Below are 22661 nucleotides of genomic sequence, written 5' to 3'. Positions count from 1 at the left end.
AAATTTATTTTTATTTTTGCTGCTGTGACTGACAATTTGCGTGTAAGACAATTATGTAGAACACAAGGGGGCAAAAATAACTGTAGGCAACAATGATAAAGTTTGCAAAACAATAAATAGGCTAATAAACATTTATAAATAAACATTTCACCTTGAACAAAATCCTAATCAAATCTATTGCCTAAATGGATATTTCCTTTAAACTGGAATACAGCCTCATTAGGGAAAAATTTGCAAATTGAATAAGCTTAAAGTTTGACACCATGCTTTCAAGACCAGCATTTATCTTGTGTTCTGGGCATTTCTTTTTACATCTGAGGGTCAATTTGCAGCAAGACACCTAGAGGCACCTGCTTCAGGAGTGTCATACGTTTGACCCTCTCTCTGTCTGTCATGGACGAGCAGATTTAAAATGCCTCCACAAGCTGCTGTCAGTGAAGCATTACCTAAATCTCTAAACAACTTTGAGATCAAGAGATAATTCCAGAGAAACTGTTAGTTCATTATATGAGATTTGCGTTTGTGATTTGGTGGGAAGAGCTTAAAGCTCTTTATGATGGGATTAAATATCACACCTTTCAAAGCACCCTTTATCAGATGAAATTAGGTTAATATTGAGGTTTATATAGGCTTTTAGCTGAAACGAAATCGTTTGCAACAAAAGATGCACAAGACATGTAAAGGTCATTCAATGGATGTTACTGAGTTTTTATTTGCATAACAAAACCAAAAGCATGGTCTCTCTTTTTGTTGCTGTTCTCTTGTATGAACAAATGCAAAGCTGTGGAGTAACTCTTAATAAGGCGTCAGAGTTTGTGATTCGTTAGGGATAAAGTTACATGTTAGAAAGTCAAGTCGAGAATGTCAGTCACAGATGCGCCAGGTCATTTATGCTCTACAGGATTATGACAGATTAGGGCTATTCTCGGGATCAGAAAGCGGGCGTTGAGCAGGGAAAAATTAAAGTTATTAAATGTCTCTGCTTGCGAAGTGAAATGCACTTGGATATTTTTGTCCAGCTGAACAGTAAAATATATTCTCCATACAATAGGGCATATAAAAGATCCCTAAATCAACATAACAAATAAATCATGAAAAATAATTTGATCATTATATTATATACAGTTGAAGTCAGAAGTTTACATACACTTTAGCCAAATACATTTAAACTCAGTTTTCACAATTCCTGACATTTAATCGTAGAAAACATTCACTGTCTTAGGTCAGTTAGGATCACTAATTTATTTGAAGAATGTGAAATGTCAGAATAATAGTGGAGAGAATTATTTATTTCAGCTTTTATTTCTTTCATCACATTCCCAGTGGGTCAGAAGTTTACATACACTTTGTTAGTATTTGGTAGCATTGTCTTTAAATTGTTTAACTTGGGCCAAAAGTTTTGTGTAGCCTTCCACAAGCTTCTCACAATAAGTTGCAGGAATTTTGGCCCATTCCTCCAGACAGAACTGGTGCAACTGAGTCAAGTTTGTAGCCTCCTTGCTCGCACACAGTTCTGCCCACAAATTTTCTATCGGATTGAGGTCAAGGCTTTTTGATGGCCACTCCAATACCTTGACTTTGTTGTGCTTAAGGCATTTTGCTACAACTTTGGAGGTATGCTTGGGGTCATTGTCCATTTGGAAAACCCATTTGCGACCGAGCTTTAACTTCCTGGCTGATGTCTTGAGAATTTGCTTCAATATTTCCACATAATTTTCCTTCCTCATGATGCCATCTATTTTGTGAAGTGCACCAGTCTCTCCTGCATCAAAGCACCCCCACAACATGATGCTGCCACCCCCATGCTTCATGGTTGGGATGGTGTTCTTCAGCTTGCAAGCCTCACCCTTTTTCCTCCAAACATAACGATGGTCATTATGGCCAGACAGTTTAATTTTTGTTTCATCAGACCAGAGGACATTTCTCCAAAAAGAAATATCCCCATGTGCACTTGCAAACTGTAGTCTGGCTTTTTTATGGCGGTTTTGAAGCAGTGGCTTCTTCCTTGCTGAGCAGCCTTTCAGGTTATGTCGATATAGGACTCGTTTTACTGTGGATATAGATACTTGTCTACCTGTTTCCTCCAGCATCTTCACAAGGTCCTTTGCTGTTGTTCTGTGATTGATTTGCACTTTTCACACCAAACTACGTTCATCTCTAGGAGACAGAATGCGTCTCCTTCCTGAGCGGTATGATGCCTGCGTGGCCCCATGGTGTTTATACTTGCATACTGTTGTTTGTACAGATGAACGTGGTACCATCAGGCATTTGGAAATTGCTCCCAAGGATGAACCAGACTTGTGGAGGTCCACATTTTTTTTTTCTGAGGTCTTGGCTGATTTCCTCTGATTTTCCCATGATGTCAAGCAAAGAAGCACTGAGTTTGAAGGTAGACCTTAAAACACATCCACAGGTACTCCAATTAGCCTATCAGAAGCTAATTGCCTAAAGGCTTGACATAATTTTCTTGAATTTTCCAAGCTGCTTAAAGGCACAGTTAACTTGGTGTATGTAAACTTCTGACCCGTTGAAATTGTGATATAGTCAATAAAAAGTGAAACAGTCGGCCTGTAAACAATTGCTGGAAAAATTACTTGTGTCATTCACAAAGTACATGTCCTAAACGACTTGCCAAAACTATAGTTTGCTAATATAAAATCTGTGGAGTGGTTAAAAAATGAGTTTTAATGACTTCAACCTAAGTGTATGTGTATATATATACTAATTTATATATGTATATATTAATTAGTATATTACTACATTTTTATTGTAATCAGGCTAAAAAATATTTCAGCCTGTTTTTAAGATTAACACATTTCAATTTTAAAAAATCTAATTGAATTGAAATTGAAAATAATATTAATAAAACTTAATATTTTTTTTTTCTCTTATTTTTGTAAAGATTTCTCAGTTCAATATGATAGCATTTTGTTATGAAATTGAAATGCATAAATCCTAATATTTTCTTTTTTATTTTATTTTTTTTGAGTGTAGGTCTATTATTTGATTTTATATATCATATGTAGACTTACTGTTGAGCTAGGAAACAAATTCAGGCCTAATAGTTGCATAGGCAATAATGGATGCCTATATAATAAGTAAATCAATCAAAATAATTTGCCTGATAGTAACAAAAAATATATTTAATATATATATATATATATATATATTTATATATATAATATATATATATTTTTTTAATTATAGCCTAATACCTATGAAAGAGATAATGTACCAACAAAATTGTATTTTTGTCCTTAGCCTATTTATTTGATTTACATAGACATAAAAGTAATATAGTTCTAGTTTTCATGTAATTTTGAATGAAATAACAATTGCCACCAAGTGAATTACATTTTTAACGTCCGAAAAAGTATGTTTAATAACAGTGATGCAGAGGTTTAGAGTGATCTGTTAATTCAGAAATTCAACAGCTGGTCATCAGTTTACGTCACAGACCAGATTTGTGGGCCACGCCCCCAAACGCTATGAGCTCGTGTGCACTAGTCAAATTAAAAGAACAGTGCGAATGAAGCAACAGTAGAATATTTACCGACCGCGTCATGCAGCACGTTTTACATGGAACAACACGTTCTGCGTGGGATGCGATCCATGAAATGAACCGCCCTTGTCTGCAAGCCAAAATTAATCAAAATTAACATGCCTGAGCAAAATATTTCAAACTGTGCAATCAAGTAACATGCATTTTGTGAAACTACATTTATGTTTTCTCTCTTGCATAATCATGCATTGCCAAATAGAACAAATAGCTACAATTTTAAAAGGACTTTCTCCCTTGATCTAAGAAAATGTAGGTGTTTAGACTGTATAAATGATGTTTAATATTGTATATAATGGTTAACTTGTTTATATATATATATATATATATATATATATATATATATATATATATCACACACACACACACACACACACACACACACACACACACGCATATGTTTTTAACATTTACTATATTCTCCCACCCCTCTGATTTCTGTCCCTTTCTTTTTTTATTTTTTTTATTCCAGACACCCCTTTGTCTCATTCTTCTATCCCCAGTGTATGCCTAAGGATTCGAAGGACTCTGTCTGCCCAGCAACAGTAGTTAAGGGCACATTCAATGCCCTTGTATCCCATCTGCTTGCAAATCAAGGTAAACCAGACACTGTTGCACAAAGAACACTCAGTGCATGTTATTTACCTCTATATATATCTGAAAGAACTCTAAATCGACTCAGGGCTGTACGTCCATAACAAAGCATAGCATCTGAAATCATTGATCAGCTATTGATGCATTTTAGTGCCATGGTAAAATGTAGAAATCATTGACTTTTTTGTTTGTTTGATTTTGACAGGGGAAATAATTTTACAGTCTTTTAAACTTGCATTGTAATGTAAGTTATTTGGGCTCATAAGTTGTCAATGCACATGTCAAATCGTAAGAAAGAAATGGTCAAAGCACATAAATAAGTATTGTGCAATGGCTGTGCCTCCACTCAGGCCTTCAGAAATGCAACAAACACAGTAACAAGTTAGAACTCTAACCCCCTCTACTGGTAAAGAGTGATCTTAAAGGGATGAGTGCTTTAATGCTGCAGGCAAAGTTATCATAGGTCTTCTGGGTGAGCTTGCTCTCTGGATGGAGGTATTTATTTAGGCCTCGTTTTCTTTTCTGTTATTCTTTTAAGGAAAATGAATTACAGTTCAGCAGTGGGTAGAATCTCAAGTATGTTTATGAGATGGTTCAAATGTCAGGTGAATAGACAGCCAAGTTAAAGGAATAGTTCACCCAAAAATGAAAATTCCCTTGTCATTTACTCACCCTAAGACCATCCTAGATGTGTATGACTTTCTTTCTTCTGCAGAACTCAAATGAAGATTTTTAGATTTTAATCATCATTTTATTTTTAAGATTCTTTGTTGGTCCATTCAATGCAAGTGAATGGTGGACAGAACTTTGAAGCTCCAAAAAGCACAAAAGGCAGCACAAAAGTAATCCATAAGACTCCAGTGGTTAAATCCATGTCTTCTGGAGTGATATGATAGGTGCGGGTGAGATTACAATAAATCCCCACCTTTTACTAGCCTCTGACCAGTAGGTGGCGATATGTGCAAAGAATGTGAATCGCCAGAAAACAAAAGAAGAAGAATGTGGAAGTGAAAGTGGAGATTTATAGTAAATATTCATCTTTTTCTCACCCACAACTATTATATAGCTTCTGAAGACATGGATTCAACCACTGTAGTCATATGTGTTACTTTTATGTTGCCTTTTTTATGCTTTTTGAAGTTTTGTTCACCACTCACTAAAGAGCTGAAATATTCTTCAAAAATATTTTGTTTTGTGTTCTGCAGAAAAAAGAAAGTCACACACACCTGGGATGCCACGAGGATGAGCAAATGATGAGAGAATTTTAATTTTTGGGTTAACTTGAACAAACATGAAGATGGAATGCAATGACTTCCATTAACTGGTAAATTAAAATAATAATAATAATAATAATAATAATAATAATAATGACTAATTATTGACCATATGACTGAAATAGTTTTGAGTAATAATAACTATTGAGTAAGTTTGAGTAAACGTATAATGTGGAGCGCAAATGACTACCTATAACAGCTCTCCTTGCCGTCCCTATCCCAGAACTGACAAATCGGGTTATTGCTTAAAAGAATGCACAAACTAAAGGTCAGGGACAGGGTATATAGGTAGGTGACCTTTTTGCAAATTTACTTAAAGCGAGTGGATACAGCTGTACTGTCTATATTAAGTTTGCTATCTCAGGCTCAGTGGTATCAAATGTATACAAGCACTGACCAGCTTGATTGGCCATTTATTATAATAATTACTAACCTCTTATAAAGTTTGATGAAGGCCTCAAATGACAGAAACAGTTGTTTTATTACCTGTATTACTCAGCATGGTCTTGTAGTTCACGGTTGGGATGCTCTTTTTGAAGAAGCATATGAAATATACAAGTTTTTAGTTATAAATTAAGCACCTGGGCCTTACATTTGTTTTAAGTGTTCATTGATGCAGACTTTGATCATAAGTCTTACAAATTGGCTGACAGACCATTAACAAGTTTTCAATGCTTTCTTAAATAGCCAGTTCTTCAATAACCAGTAGGTGTCGTCGTAAATACTACTGCCTGGTCTAACCAGTTAAATCATGTGTTCTTGAAAGTGTGTACTCTTGTGTACGTGAATGGGTTGCTATTGCTTTGGGGCACAGTTGAGAATATGTGGGTTTTCTGTCCTAAAATGAGGCTGGTAGGAAGGTGAGTGTTTAAGACGTATGGATTTGGGTTACTGGAAAACCAACAGAGGATTTAGGGGCTCGTAGCAGATGGTTGACATTCCCTGCAAATGAACACAGAAGTAGTAGCCTATTCACGAGTCTTTAACTTTAGTTTACCCTCTGAGCAAGACTCTGTTAGGCTGATGTACCTATCACTACACAATCACAGATGCACTTGATATTTTTTGGGAGATATAAGTAGCTCACACGGTGTATTATGTGATCAGTGTTATCTCTTATAGCTGATTTGTTTTTTTCTTCAATAACCTAGAATGAATAAAAAATATATATTATGCATTCCCTGCTTGATTGCGTACTAAGATAGCGAAATTGCTCTAACACATAGCGATAAAATCACGTAGTTGTTGTAGGCGATAATTTGCGAGAAAACTTGATTTGGCTCGATGTAGTTTCAGCACCGTGGCCAGAGCTAGACGAGAACAAAAGGCGGATTAGCGTCCTTGATATCAGGGACCGTCCACAATTTACAATCCAGCTGAAAAACGAACAATCAAATGAACAAGTACAGCAAACCGTAACGCTATTTTTATTTTATTTTATTTTCCCAAAGCAAAACATAATTTTTTAATTGTTATTTTTTCGCTACATTTTATGTCGCTCATAGTTCTTAATGGTTAAGTGATGTATGACACGTGATGTAGCACGTCAGACTATAAGAAATGTGTTTAGGGCTTTTTTTATTAACTCTGTTTTGATATGCATGTTTATTGACTCTATTTGTTTTTATGCTTTGTGTTATATTCCTGTTCTGTTTCTAAGTAAAACACATTGAGAAGCTACCTTTAAAGGCGCTATATATAAATAAAATATTATTATTATTAGGCTTTTATTATTATTTAGCTATTGGTCAGCGTTATATACTGTATGTTATAAAATAAAGTGTGTAAAAATGTACAAACTAAATTACTGACGTTGGAAAGGAAATGAACAGCTGCTATTCATTGACAGCACCCAACAATTTTGCGTCTGGGCTTTGTGGGAGTAAAATATAGACGCTCCCTTAAGTCGAGTAAGCATCACGGTTTCCACACCCCGAGGGAGGACAGGAGATGGACAGGAGGGGGACACCGGCTTTAGACGTCAAAAGCTACGGGTTATACAGTGTGTCAACACCGTGAATATAGGCTACTGCGTTGCCGTGCGTCTTCGTTACTGCCTCTGTATTAAATCGTAAGTGGAATACATTTTATTTGCATTTATATTTCAATTGATTCATGCATGTATTCTAGTCAACAGGAGATATTTGAGAGGGCACAGACAGAGATACAAAAACCAAGGGTGACAGATGCACGGATTTAGTTGAATGTAGACTACAGTGCTCTGCTTTCAAGCTATCCCTTCTCTGAAAGGTCTCTTTATTTGTGTGTGTCGATTATCAGACCATATTCTACAACCGGGCAGATAGACAGCAAATAAACAAACATCCCATTGGGATTAACGAGAGAGAGAGAGAGGGAGAGAGGGGGAAACTAGATCAAATTTCGGCTTTGCACACACCAGAGAGCTCGTAAGATTTGAACACACTTTTATCAGTCTTTATTGATTTGAAAGCGTGAAGTTGCATGGATAGTGGCATGTTTTTGTTCTTCATCATGTATGTGCGTATGTGCAGTTGGTGTCGTGACAAAGAACCACATACGCCTGAGCCTCCACACTGGATTAAACAAAGAAGCAATGGAGATATACATCAATATTTATATGCATTTAATTGTATTGCATGCACTTCTAATGTGCTGGATCGCCAGAGCTTGTAACACAAGTTTCTTTGTCTACAGTACTATTTTAATATCTGAAATTTCCTATATAGAGATTGACTGAACGCTCGCGTTATATTAGGCTATATGCTGTTTGAAGCGACCTTAAGTTGTGTGTTATCACCTTATAATAACTTTAATAAGACTAATAAATATTATTGCATTATAGAATGCTTAGCACACCATTATTCAGTGTACAATTAAATAGAGATGTTATTAAGATGTTATTCATTTATTTTCTTATAGATGCATGCCAGTTTGAATGAACACAGACTACAGATATGTTAAGGATTGTATGTTTGTTAATTCGTTATTAGTCCATTGAAATTCCTCTCACTATTACTTTGCTCTTCACAGTTGTCTGCAATTAATTCAACTCGAACTGGTTAATGTTTATAACATGTATACTTCTCATGAAATTTAAGATAAAAGTTTAAATATATCCAGCTGTGGTAGAATCAAATCGACAGTGAAGACGTGATTAAGGCTATACTGAAATTGGATTGGTCTTCTTTCTTGCATTATTTGCACACTGAAAAGCGATTGGTGAGAATGTGTTTTTGTGTACATCATCTGTGTTTTTCAAAAAAAAAAAAAAAAAAAATCTACACTTTGGAGAAAAAAACAAAATCCTTTTAATTTACAGTAAAATATGGACAGGAGCAATACATAATACACATTTAGAAACAGTGCACAGTGTCACTCACCCAAAAACAGAACACAAGCAGGGTAACACCTGACAGTAAAATAATGCAATATTATCTAAAATACATAAATATAACACAGAACACCCCAATGTACATAACTGATATAAAAAAATAAGAAGAAACATAACCATTCCTACACTGTAAAAAAAAAATCCTGTTGTTTTAAAAAAATAAATAAATAAATAAAAAACAAACAAACTGGCAGCTGTGGTTGCTAGAATAATTATGTAAAAAATTATAGTAAACATTTTAACAACCTGTAAATTTTACAGTTTAAAACTATTGTAATTTACATGACCACGATGACACTGAAAAAAACATTGTTAAATTTACAATAAAAAAAAGTCATAAACTTGATATTAGCCTTTTGAAACTGTAAAAGTCTGCTTTTTACTTTATAAGGTATTGTTACTCACTGTAGTAATTACAGAAGAGCACATGATGACATGAAGGTCACCAATAGTGGCTCTTCCTGGAGCAATGACCAATAAACCTTTAGAGACTCAGTGTCACTCGCACAAACACTAAACACCATCAGGGTAACGCGTGAAATTTAAATAATGCAGTAAACATTAACTAAACTACATTAAATGTAAAACAGAATACCCCAATGTACGTAACTGATATTAAAAATAAGAAGAAACATAACTATACCCATAAAATATAATGAAATGTAATGGGTCATGCAGGGAATTGTGGGAACGCCCGATTACTGTTTTATTTTTTATTTTTTTTTAACTGTAATTTTAACAATAATTTATTGTAAAAAGTACATGTACTCTCTTGTTAAACAATGTAAATTTTTACCATTAATTATACAGGAAAATCATACTTTTTACAACATTTTATTGTAAAAACTACTGTATTGTCTTTTAAAATATATGACATTTTTTACTGTATATTTTACAGTTAATACTCGTTAATCAAATAATGTTTTATTTCTGTAGCATTTTTACAGTCTTTTACTGTTAAAATTACAGACAGATTTTACAGTGTATAAAATATTAAATGTGACGGGTCACGCAGGAACATCTGGGAATGCCCGATTATTGTTTTTCACCGTCATTTTAACAATAGTTTACTGTAAAAAAAAATGCATGTATTCTCTTATTAAACATAATATACATTTTTACCTTTAATTATACAGTCAAATCATTCTTTTTACATCTAAACCAAATTTTTACAATATTTTACTGTAAAATTACAAGTATTGTCTTCTTAAATATATTTATTTTACTGTGTATTTAAAGGTAACTAACCGTTAACCAATGTTTATTTTTTTTTATTTTTTTATTTTTATTTAATTTTTTTGTATTTGTTTTTGTTTTTTTACTGTAGCGTTTTTACATTTCTTTTCCGCTAAAATTACGGACTTTTTTTTACAGTGTACGTAAACATGCGCTAGACGGGCGTCTTCAACCGTTGCACCACGTTTTCTAGTCAAGTTAAAAAGAACTTAAACTTCGAGACACCTTTGTTCTGTTCTATTTGTGTGTCTAGTTTGGTCTGAACGGCCCCTTAAACCTCAGCTTCCCTAAAACTATTCTTTTGCTGCCTCATACACTGTTATTTCCCTCTGGAAAGGGAAATCTTGTTCATGAAAATTAATATAGCGATATATAAGCATATATAGAATATATCATGTTACCGATCATTTTGAGTGCTCAGGTAACCAAGCAGTTTTACATAGCACTTTATTTTTTCTTTACTCAGAGCTGTGACATTTCAAATCTTCCCACCGGGACTCGTGTTTAACATCGCGACTCTTCCCCCTCCGCTGAGCCGCTCTCCAGTGCTGAAATCCCGGGCGCAGCTGTCGCTCCGTTCTCTTTCGGAAGCTGTCCTAATGAAGGAGGCCGACGCCATCAAGCTCTTCATTGGCCAGATCCCACGGAATCTGGAGGAGAAGGACCTAAAGCCCATATTTGAGCAGTTTGGAAAGATCTATGAGCTTACGGTGATCAAGGACAAGTACACAGGAATGCACAAAGGTAATTAAACGAGATTGACGCGGCTCTATTGAACGGACAGTCTCAAGGGGAGATGGGAGACTAATGGTGCTAGATGAGTTTTCCTCTTAATATCTTAAGAGAACAGGGAGTCTCTCTTAAGACATTTAGTGCTTATTTAAGGTCTTCTTAATCTCCTTGACACTGGGACTTAAATATTACAAATATTAATAATAATTATTATTAATAATTAAATAATTATACTGTCTTTAAAAAAAAAAACAATCTTAAATCTTTTCCGATGTTTCATTAATTTGGCTTTTATGCAATTTTCCCCCTTTATACATACATTTACAGTGCATTTTTGAGATGAAGATAAGGGAATCTATTCATACAATAGGCATCTATGATGAAAACATTAATACATAATTTTGCTTACATTGATGTCATTTGTTTCTTATGCACACCTTTGCATTTGCATTTTGAATTCACTGTTTTCAGCTTAACTTTCTGAGATCGGTAATTGCATAAATTGATCAGTTTTTCCATTTCTAAGTCACAATAGTCCAATATCCTTTTGTTCTGCTGTAAACATTGCTTTATATTCAATGTGGCATTTCTGTTTGCTCTTATAGTTTTATTTTCACATCCCACGTTGTATTTATGTTGCTTCTTTTGTCAGGATGTGCATTCTTGACGTACTGTGCCAGGGAATCAGCCTTGAAGGCCCAGAATGCATTGCACGAGCAGAAGACTTTACCGGGGGTGAGTTGTTGCTGTTAATAACATCAACTCAGTGACATGCTGTATAAAAATAGATTATTTTAAGTCTGAACAACATTTCCAATTGTCTATATATAGAGAGGCTATAGCTGACTATGTACAGGATAAAGCTTTTATCATGAAGGATTAGAATATGGCTAAGGACCATGAAGTCATTCTAAAAATGGAAGCAACATCTTATATGGTTTAGGAAATGGGATCCGTGGAAATCTGTGTTGACTGAACAGACTTTAATTAGGTATGTAGGAGGTCGCAATCCTTGAAGGCATCCGTGACAGTGTCGCTCTCTCTCTCTCTCTCTCTCTCTCTCTCTCTCTCTCTCTCTCTCTCTCTCTCTCTCTGAAGTCGTTGATTAGCTGTTAGGCCATCTGCCACGCCAGCGCTGTGACAGGCAACCTGTACATTCAAAAACCTCCAAATCTTTTCATATTTTTGATATTCTGTCCCAAACCGGATCATATGAGCAGCACAGCAGATAGTCGAACAGGTGCTCCATTTATAATGAGGAATTAATAAGGCGATACTCTCAACGCTTGCACCTATAACCACTGGCAATATTTCTCTGTTGATTAGACTCGGATCAAGCAGACCCGCAGGGAATCCTTGCTTCCCCTCAAATTGTAGTTAAGCGAGTTTAATTTGCACGAGAGGAAGCGGCATGAGAGAAATGTCATAAAAGCAGGGACATGATGTAGAGTGAGCGGCCAATCAGAGCAGAGGAACAGGACCTTCTGGTGCAGCTGAACAGACTGTGAAAGGCCAGTGTGGTCCCACCAGACGTAGGCTAATGAAGGGATATATGGCTTTATTGCACCGTATGTCACGTAACATTGCAGTTCTGGTTGAGCAGTAATTGGAACCAAAAAAATGAAATCGAAGTGTGAATGTGACAATGTGCAGGCATGGATTTGTGAAAATCAATGTTTGTGAGCAGCATCTGTTTAGATGGTTTTTCCTTATGTTGACTAACATTTTGCTTGTGTGTTAAAGAGTAACCACAACAAATCCCATTATTAGCATGACAGTAGTCTGACCTTTGCGACCTCCCCAGGCAGAGATCAGTGGGTTTCCCCAGCTTTAAATCCCCTCTCTCCTCCTTTTCGATCCCTCCATCCTTCTATTAGTCTACCCCTCTTACCTAAGCCTGGTAAAATGGTGTTCAAACCACCCCCTGAGGTACAACAGGAACTACGTTGTTAAGACGAAAAGCCCCCCCCCCAAGAGAAATCTCTCTTCCTCTCTCTCTCTCTCTCTCTCTCTCTCTCTCTCACACACACACACACACACACACACACACACAGACAGCCCAGCTGTGTGTCATTATTACCAGTTCATGGCACCTGCCATTCAGAGTGGACCCTGCCCCCAGCCTGTCAATCATAGCAAATCGCTCTGGCAATGCTTCGTGATGTGTGTTTAGAGTGTATACATGGGTGAGATAGGAATTGTAACCGTGATGGGGGGGGGAAACGGATAAGATAAGAGAGAAATTGGGTTTGGAACATCATTTCCCATCTTTTCTATTTAGCTTTGTTTACACAGGACTCATTTTCAAATCTGATCTTTAAGACTGTATTTTGCAAGTGGTGAAATCAGATTTGTTTGTTCAGATGGTGTAGTAAATATTTGGTTTATCTGCATTGGTTGCAATAGATCGTATTCACAGTAGTGACATATTTGATTTTTGATGTGAAGATAAACAAGGCTGTAAGGGTAGACTTACTGTCCATACTGTCTCCATACCCTCCATACTGTCTCTTCAATGGCATGCACTGTATACATTTGTATAAAGCTCCTGGATCAAATCATGTTTTCTGGAGTTTTTTGTTAACTGAAATTTTTTTGAAAGATGTTTTTTTTTTTTTTCAATGTTTCACCATTGGAACGATCCAACAACAGTACAACCCATTAGACAGACTGTAAAGGCCAAATTATATTTCGGTTGTCCGTGCACAGCCCAGTTATTCTCCACACTGGGACATTCCTCGTCTGTGCACATTGTCGGCACATGCGCCTGTCGTTGACTGTACTAAAAGAGTATTACAAAGCAGTCATAGTGCGCATGCGTCGAACGTATTTGTATTCACTCGCGGTCAAAAGTGTATACTTTGAACGGCAACTGCGATCCGAAAAATTAAGTATACCCAGGCCTTAAGTCTATCCCTCACAGACTCGTTGTCATTCACATCAAAAATGAAAGATGCTACTGACCATACTGGGAAGAAAGTCCAGAGTAGCGACTTAAGTGTCAACATGATGGTAAAAGATTTTCTGCTGCAACAACTAAGAGTAGCTGTCATTGTGTAAAGAGAGAGGGCTGGAATTTTAGCCTTTGTTCATGTCTGTTATGGCATCTCACCTTGTTGTTGAACTCACTAATTGCACGGAACAACAAAAGCATCAGAGGTGTTACTGTATTTGAAGCATTCATGCATCTGCTGTATCTGCAACCCCTCACTTATTCACTATACACCACATAGTGTTAACTGTATGGGAAAAGAGAAAGTGAAAATAAATGAATATGGAGTGAATAGACACCTCTTCGTATTGTTTATGAAATGTCCATCCATCCATCCCAAACTATGAACCCCCCACATCAAATCCGATCTGACCATTTAGACTGAAAAACATTTCCAAAATTATTCTTTTTTTGTCAGAATTTAAACCACATTTGAATGGTTTGAATCAAGTTTGCATTTTTGGATTGGGATTTCATGTATTTTCGACGTTTTCCCGGTCCCTTTAACAAGGTCCTCTATGGAGTTTAGTTAAAAAAAAGTTGTATGGGAATTACATGTATTTTCTTAATTTTGGAGAGGATTACCCTTTTGTATAGCTTCATGTCCTCATAATTTTAGAAATTAATTGGACCTGGGGGGTGAGAGGGTCTGTGTTTTTAAGCAATGCCCCTGTTTCAGACTACAAACAACTAAACAAATTTGAGTCTCATACGCCAAAAAATCTGATGTTGGTTGCTTGTTTACTAAAAAGCTTTAGTATTCTGTACTTAACGAAGAAGTGCATCTTATTTAGCTAATATAGAAACATTGAATAAAAGATCAACTGCGAGCAATGAATTGAAGGGTGAGGTAAAGGAAAAGACAGGGCAGGGAGGAGGGGTTGAACAGATGGCATGGCTGGAGTGGCACCTGGCCTTATGTTTAATTTCAGGTGAGAGGCACACAGTGATTGTGGACAGAGGAGGAGAATGGAGACCCAGAGTCCTTATCTTAGCCTCTTATCTCTCCTCATCTCTCCTATCTCTCACTCTCTGCCTATCGTTGCCATCCCAACATGTTTGCTTAGCTCTGTTTATCACACGGCCCCACTTGCACAAGCACAACAAAGCGGCGGACGTCGTCCAAGACACTTAAGTCGTGCTATATTCACATGCACGCTCTCAGCCTCTCGTCAGTTTCCTTTTCGCTCATTGGCCTCATCTCAAGTCTTATTCCCGTATGGCCTCCTCCTCACTAGAGTATTACAAAAAACAGCAGGTTGTGCGCTACGGGGGGAAAAATGGATGAATTTTGAAAACAGTTGTTGTGTTGGCGATTTATGGCAAAATTTGACTCTACTATCTGACTTCAGTTAAGATAAATATCAGCTGCTATGTTGTGTTTCCTAGTGAGTTCTGTGCTTTTTTTGTGGTTTAAGTTGTTTTATTTGCTGTTTCAGGAACAGCTGTACTATTGCCTCAGCCGCAGGAATCGTGACAATAAAGCAAATCGTAGTAGAAGTTTTTACATTTGAAGCTCTGTGGACATGAGTTCCTGTTGGTTATCGATATTGCAATGGCTGTACGTTCAGCTAATTGTCTGCTTAGGCTGTCTATGATGTGTGTGTGCGGGCGCACATTTTTCCATTTACGTCTTTGAGACGAGTTGTTGTGCGTCTGAACGCATGTGTCTAAAAGAACGTCTGTTGTGCCTTTGTTGTGGGGGAGGGGAGGGCAGGTGTTATCACTCAGAGAGGGGGATGGAGTGTGTGTGTGAGAGCAAATGTCTGGATGTTTGTTTGTGGTTTTGGTACAATGCACTCATTTTTATTTCTGTAGTACTATGTGAATCCGACAGTGCACCCGGAAAGCTGAATAAATAGGTTATTTCAGATTTGATGGGTGTATACTTAAAATATGTGTCATGTTGTGTTCAGTACATGTATTTAACAAATACGGCGCTTTTAAATATCGACCATTTTCTGGTGCACTACACTTAAATGTGTGAAATCCGACAGACACCGTACACGTCCAAAAATGTAATGTAAAACTCATATTACTGTGCTTTTGACCCTCCAAAAAGATATAAACTAATCGTATCAGACTAACCCGATCAGACGCTTTAAATGATATAGGTGTGTGTACACGTGGATACACTCGTATTTTTTCTTTCCAGAACTATGAGATTAGGTAAATTTGATTTAGTATCAGTGACTATTCTCACATACAGACAGGATGAGTGCATTGTTGAAATGAATTGAAGGGTTACAGGGTTCGAGAGCACAAAATAGAGAGAGAAGTGAAAGTGGGTCTAATTAAAAAGAAATTGGACGGATATGTGAAAAGGAGGGGAGATGGGGGGAAGGGGGGAATGAAAGAAAATTTGACATAATGAGCCACGGGTGGTGGAGAAGGAGGGGTCACTGTTGGGGGGGGGGGGGTGTCCATGAGTTTAAAGACAGACATCTGCTAGCAAGAGTGTGTGCTCACGTGTGTTTGAGGCCTTTGATGATTACGCACACTCCGTGAGAGCAGAACTTAATCTGATGGACGTATCCACCAGGCACAGTGGATTTTTTTCACACCGTTTAGAAATCAAACTGAATAAATTTGAGTTTGTATTGTTTAAACAGAACAGCTATTCTTCTGTTTTTAAAAATAATGGTAAAATATCAAAATTGGCGGCAAAATCCGGGGACTTTCTAAAACGCTTGATATGGAAAGCGCTTATAGTGGCTTAATGTACTACAACTAGCAGGGAGAACCAAATTGCTCACACATGCCTTGTTATAAACACTATCAACTACCAAATGACAATACGTTTTACGTTAAACGCTTTTTTCCTCATAGAAACTGTTATATGGAAACAGCTTAACATTGCACTGAGACTGAGTGGCTTTGTAAGGCCATTTCTGAGCACCTTATGCTACATTCACATGCTATCGGAATTATCATAAATATGAGTATCCCACTTGGAAGTTGCATATGAACGACCCTGAGTTTCTGAGTTGGGAGGAGTGGAAACTTTCAACGTGGCAGAGTAGAGAACAGTTTCTGCGGTGAATAAAAGGCATTATTCATTTTTTCCAAATACAGCATATTGTTAGCGCTTACCGTTTCGGTCATATTCATTTATGTATATGATGCATGTTGTATTTACACTGTGAAAATAGCTTGTATTTGACCAAAATTGTATTATCGTCAGAAAGCTAACTCAGTAATATGTATAATAGTGCAATGTATGTACCCATAATGCAATAATGTATAAAAATGTCATGTACATATGCAAATTCACTCATATTTAATTCAATAACTGTACATACTCCAACCTTGCTCATATATTACCACTTGCACATGTACATACGCCATTCTATGTCTTTTTTTTAATTTTTTTTGTATGTCTAATTATACTCTTACCTTGTTTTATATTCTGTTTCTTACTGTAATGTTCTGTGTGCACGTGCTTGTTTCTCCTGTCCCCCAAAAAAACTCCTTGCGTACGTGAGCACACTTGGCAATAAAGCTCATTCTGATTCTGATAATAGCGTCAAAATAAAAGTTCCTCAAGAAATATGTATGAATGAATCTGGCGTCGTCCATGTTTCATGTTCTATCCGAAAACAAATCACTTGAAAGCTACGTACTCATAATTGCCCCTTCAGAAGCGGGAAGTACAATAATTCCGATAGCACATGAAGGCAGCATTAATATCATGAATGCTGTCTACATTAAAACTGATGGGCCCATAATCTGAACGCAAATCGTACAGTTTTATGTTATGCTTTTTTCAATAGGAATCCATTGTAAAGAAAATGCTTATTAGTATTCATTTTATTGATAATAAAAACTGTGTATTGACATACTCATGAGCCCAGAATATTAACGCAAAGTGCAAAAGTTTACACTAAGCAGTGTCTTTATAATGGCTTCTAATGGGTTGAAAACACTCAATGTAAAAAGATTGTCTTTCTCCATTATGAGGTTGTTCTTTTGGCAATATACAGCATATATTTTTCTTTCAGTGTTGAATACAAAGACAGAAACTGATTATGATAAAGCCACAAACAACAAACCCCCCTCATGGATCCTTTTTACTTCCGCTCTTAATTGGTTGGGTTTGCCCCATTTGTTCTCTGGAACAAATCACAAAGTTATCAGAGCTTGTTTGCTGCTAGTAATCTGTCTTCTTTGTGAATGTTTCTGAGATCAATATTGTTGCTCAGGAAAACCCATAAAAGCACTAAATGATGAATATGGCATTTGTAGATTTCCTTATGAGGAATAAGGACTTATCGAATTTCAAATTTAGATTGTCCATAATTATTTTTTTAAGCATAAATATTCGCTACCGACTTTTCGCCCACAAAGTTGTTTTAACCAAGGACATTCCTTATTCACTCTTCACACAGAATGTTCCAGGGTACATACAAGTTAAATATAAGCATGTTGTGGATTGCCACTGAAAATAATTTAAACTTGTACCTCAATTTGTAAAAACAAACAAGCACTCAAACAAAAAACAGAAATGCATTTGCATTGGAAGTCTATGGGGCAACCGTTTTATGGTTGCCCAATAGACTTCCATGACCAGCGCATTTCTGCCATATTTCCTATGCCAGAACTATGAATAATACAATGAAAATTGTTTTGTTGTTTCTTTTAACAAACTTAGCTACAAGTCAAAAATAGTGTCTCTGAAATAACTGAAAGGATGTGTTTGTTTGAATGTGCTATATTTAAAATTTGATATGCAAATCGATTGTGAGCAAGCCCAAACGATGCACATTGCTATTTTCTAAGCTTCGCACATGCTTTTTACAATATGTCGATCATTCTCCTGAATAAGGAGATGCTAATGACAGTTTAAAGTCTATGTGTAACCAATGTAATGGTTTTTAAGGTCTATGACTGACACTATTGAAACAGGAAGATTGATTAGAGCCTATTGATTATTTCAAGAATGAAGATTTCAGGGGCCTGGGTAGCTCAAAATCAAATCCCTTCAAATCAAATCCCTTTATTGGCACTCAACCATATACACAAGTGCAACAGTGGGTGAAAGTCTTGGGTGCAGTTCCAAGCAACATAGCAGTATGACAATTACAATAAACATCTGATTTACACATAACACAATTTGCACATCTTGTTACACAACACAATATACAATATACACCTAATAATATACAATATACGGTATACACAAAATAAGAAGACTGTATACAATAAAAATACACTGTACTCCCCCCCATGTAATCGGTGGAAATAAATATGAAGTGTTGTGTTGACATTCAGCTGTCGGTTGATAGTCAGTTGCCAGTGTGTTATTAAGTGAAGTATAAAATGTGGGTCCAGTCTGAGGCTAATAAAGTGCGGTGCTGATATATGTATCATGAGCGATCAAGAGTTCAAAAGTCTGATTGCTTGGGGGAAGAAGTTGTCATGAAGTCAGCTGGTGCGGGTCCTGATGCTGCAATACCGTCTGCCTGATGGTAGCAGTGAGAGCAGCCCATGGCTTGGGTGGCTGGAGTAAAGCATGCTCCTTCGAGCCAGAAGGAACATACTCAGCAAGTATTGACACTGACTACCACCCCTGGAGCTGCGAGTTCGAATCCAGGGTGTGCTGAGTGACTCCAGCCAAGTGTCCTCAGCAACCAAATTGGCCCGGTAGCTAGGGAGGGTAGAGTCACATGGGGTAACCTCTTGTGGTCACTATAATGTGTGGTTCTCGCTCTCAGTGGGGCACGTGGTGAGTTGTGCGTGGATGCCGCGGAGAATAGTGTGAAGCCTCCACACATGCTACGTCTCCACGGTAATGCGCTCAACAAGCCACGTGATAAGATGCGCGGATTGACGGTCTCAGACGCGGAGGCAACTGAGATTCGTCCTCCACCACCCGGATTGAGGTGAGTCACTACGCCACCACGAGGACTTAGAGCGCATTGGGAATTGGGCATTCCAAATTGGGGAGAAATAAAAAAATAAAAATAAGAATGAAGATTTCAATTCAGCTGAAGATTTAATCGCCTAGCCAAGATGTCTTGATTAAGGGTAGTTGACATGATGTTTCAAGCAATGACAGCAGTTTGACTTACTAAATTGATTTAAAAGTATTCAAAAAAAATAATTTCTAAGCCTTATATAATTAACATTCATGCTGTTTTTATAATAACCACAGATTAATTTAATTGATATACTACATGGAATATGTTTAATTTTAAAATGTGCAAAAGAGTGATTAGCACCTAAAATTTACACTTTGCCTTGTACATATACATTTTAAGCTTAAATCTGTATTTTTTTAATTAATAAAATTTAATGCCCAGGTTATTTGTCAACAAAACCTAATTTATCCTATCCAACTGAATGTGTTTATGTAAAATGTATTTTGTGAATTTGCACTGTTGAAAGTAGGTTATTATGTTTCTGTCATATTTTACATGTTTATTGTGCATGAAACTAAAGATTTCAGAGTGGTATTCACTTTTGAATGTGCTGCTAGTTTTAAAATGGGAGGTTGATAGAGCAGCTGAAAGAAGCAGCGAGAAAAAACAGAGATTGGAAAGAAAGAGAGTGGAATATACTGGGGGTTGGGTGGTGTGCAGGTTGATTACGGTCGCGGGTCCTGTTGCCAGGAGACGGCTGGGACAAGGGATGCTGGGTTGCTAGGGAACCAGCTCAATGCACTGGCCAGCATTGCATGATGGGTGCAGAGGCAAGATTGAGAATAGTCTTTGTGTAGATACACACCTAATTTAACATCTGCCACCACACACACTTACACACACTCGCCGTCAAGTCGCAAGAGAAATCCTCTTGAGCTAGCTCGAGTGCAAATCACACTCATACAGTCATTCTTTCCATGCACACAGGAACTTGTGCAGCATGAACAAACATCTTGTGGGCGTATAGAGTGTGTGAATGGGTGAATGTGAATTGTGAGTCAATGCCTTTCTGAATATTCCTCGTACAATGTGCATATGTGTGAACTGGAAAGACAAACTGGGCGTGTCTTCATTCTGATGTGGACTCGTGTTCCGGATATTTGGGTGTCCCGGAAGAATGTCGATGTTTTAAAGGTTAAACATCACAATTTGTGTGTATACATGTTCAAAGCACTACATGGAGGGAAGCGGCAGAGTAAATGTCAGTTGATTGAATAATCTATGGATTTAATATCCCATAATCCCACTGAAATTCCTGGCTGCAGATCAAGGTGGAGATTAAGTCTGTATGCGCTCATCATGTCTGTGGAAATGCTGGAGTGTAATAAAACAAACCAAGCGTTAGCTTTGATGACCTGTACATATGATTGCATGTGTGGACAGATATTACATTAATATGTGTATTCTTTCTGCTGTACTTTATATCTATGTAAACATAAGATTGTATTTGCTATCTGAGATAGAGATTGAAGGATTATACTTATTTGTGTAGGGATGTGTTTTATGGTTTGCATTTTTCATTTTTATTTTAGTACGACTGCATGTCTTGGTTTCTTGGTGTTTCTGAGGCCTTGTCCACGCTAATCCGTTTAAGTTTGAAAAAGCCGTTTTCAGTTTTCATTCGTTTTATAAAGTATGCGTTATGAAAAGCGTTTTTCGAAACTGTTTTGATGGAAAAAGCGCCATTCTAGTGTGGATTAAAGGCGTAAATGTAGCAAAATCAATGCATTAGTGTGGACGTGGCCTGAATGTATGGGTCATTCTACAATGGAAATAAGTAAAACATTTATTAATACAGTATACTGTAAGTTAATTATTTACATAACAAATACCACTATTTGTAATGTCAGTGTTTTTACTGTAAATATAAAAACACCAGTAGGACTTTTATGGAAATACGTGTTTCCTTTGTTTAAAAACAAGTCTATTAAGAGGCGATAGGCCAAAAAAATGTCATGAAAAATAAAAACAATTTTTAAGAGCCATTTTGAATCGTCAGTGGTGTTACCCTGTTATGGCATTTATGATAGACTGTTAATCAAAAGTTGCTTTTAAAATATTGATAAAAGTCATATAAAATTGAAGCTAGCATTTTTGTTTTTGTAATGCCTTCCTGTTTTAAAAATAAACTCAATCATGAAATTTATTAGTTTAACTGGTTCCCATTACCTTTCATTAGGAGTAACATCACTGAAAAAAGAGCATGCCAGTGAACGCCAAATCGATCTTTTTGAATTTATATGTACCATCCATCCATCCATCCATAAATTCTTGACCTTGAATGAAATAATATTTTCTTTAAAATATGTGTGCTAATAACAATAATAATGTATGATTTTTTTTTTAAATAATTCAACTGAAAATGCCACCACAGTGACCTGTCTAGGTTAGGTTGTCCGTTCAATTTTCATTAGAAGCCAACAGGTTTCTTTGCCTAGACAGAGGACGAATCTTTGCTGCCTGTTGCTTTGGCAACCAGAGCAGTTACACCATCCACTTTTATCTGCCCATCTCTCTTTCCCCCTCACTCTCTTTCCTTTTCTTTACATATTTATATTCTCAACCACTCACTTTTCATTGTTTTTGACACCTCCAGTGCCCTTTTTTCTCTCCTGTGTCTCTGTCCCTCTTGTTCTCTTTTCCCATCACTACCTTCCCCTCCCTTCGTCGTCCAGGGCAACCTTGTTTACCTGCTGGGTAGCTCATCTCACCGTTGTCATGGTGACAGGGGGTTGGTTGCCATGCCGACCTGAAGTGGCAGTGCCACAAGTCTGTCTCTTTCTCTCTCTCCCACTCTTTCTAGTCTCTTCATGTCTTTCTCTCATTGCTTTGTACCCTTTTTCCTTGCCCTTTCCTTTTTGTTCTCCGCCGCAATCTCTATTTCTCCTTTCTGTAATCTTTGAAGCTACGTGACTCATCACAGGCGTGAATAATGCTGCTCACAGACTCCGGGATTGTGGCATGCCTTGTGGTGTATTTG

At 36.9% G+C, this 22661-nt stretch overlaps 1 protein-coding gene across 4 annotated transcripts in view; it reads left to right on the top strand.

Moving 5' to 3' along the window:
* LOC127421118 (CUGBP Elav-like family member 3) overlaps nucleotides 1–22661 on the top strand; it is a 95778-nt gene that overhangs the window by 48586 nt on the left and 24531 nt on the right. For 2 of the 4 annotated variants that reach the window (XM_051663887.1, XM_051663886.1), the window contains exons 2-4: nucleotides 4032–4156; nucleotides 10503–10780; nucleotides 11421–11503. In XM_051663887.1, the coding sequence (XP_051519847.1) occupies nucleotides 10636–10780; nucleotides 11421–11503 (228 nt within the window). In that variant the 5' untranslated portion in view covers nucleotides 4032–4156; nucleotides 10503–10635. Of the gene's footprint in view, nucleotides 1–4031; nucleotides 4157–7377; nucleotides 7499–10502; nucleotides 10781–11420; nucleotides 11504–22661 lie in introns of those variants that run through there. The other 2 variants (XM_051663888.1, XR_007893936.1) reach the window with 2 other exon arrangements.

Source organism: Myxocyprinus asiaticus, chromosome 30 (genome assembly GCF_019703515.2).
Source record: "Myxocyprinus asiaticus isolate MX2 ecotype Aquarium Trade chromosome 30, UBuf_Myxa_2, whole genome shotgun sequence".
NCBI classification, from domain to species: domain Eukaryota; kingdom Metazoa; phylum Chordata; class Actinopteri; order Cypriniformes; family Catostomidae; genus Myxocyprinus; species Myxocyprinus asiaticus.
This window is presented reverse-complemented; position numbering and strand designations above follow the sequence as displayed.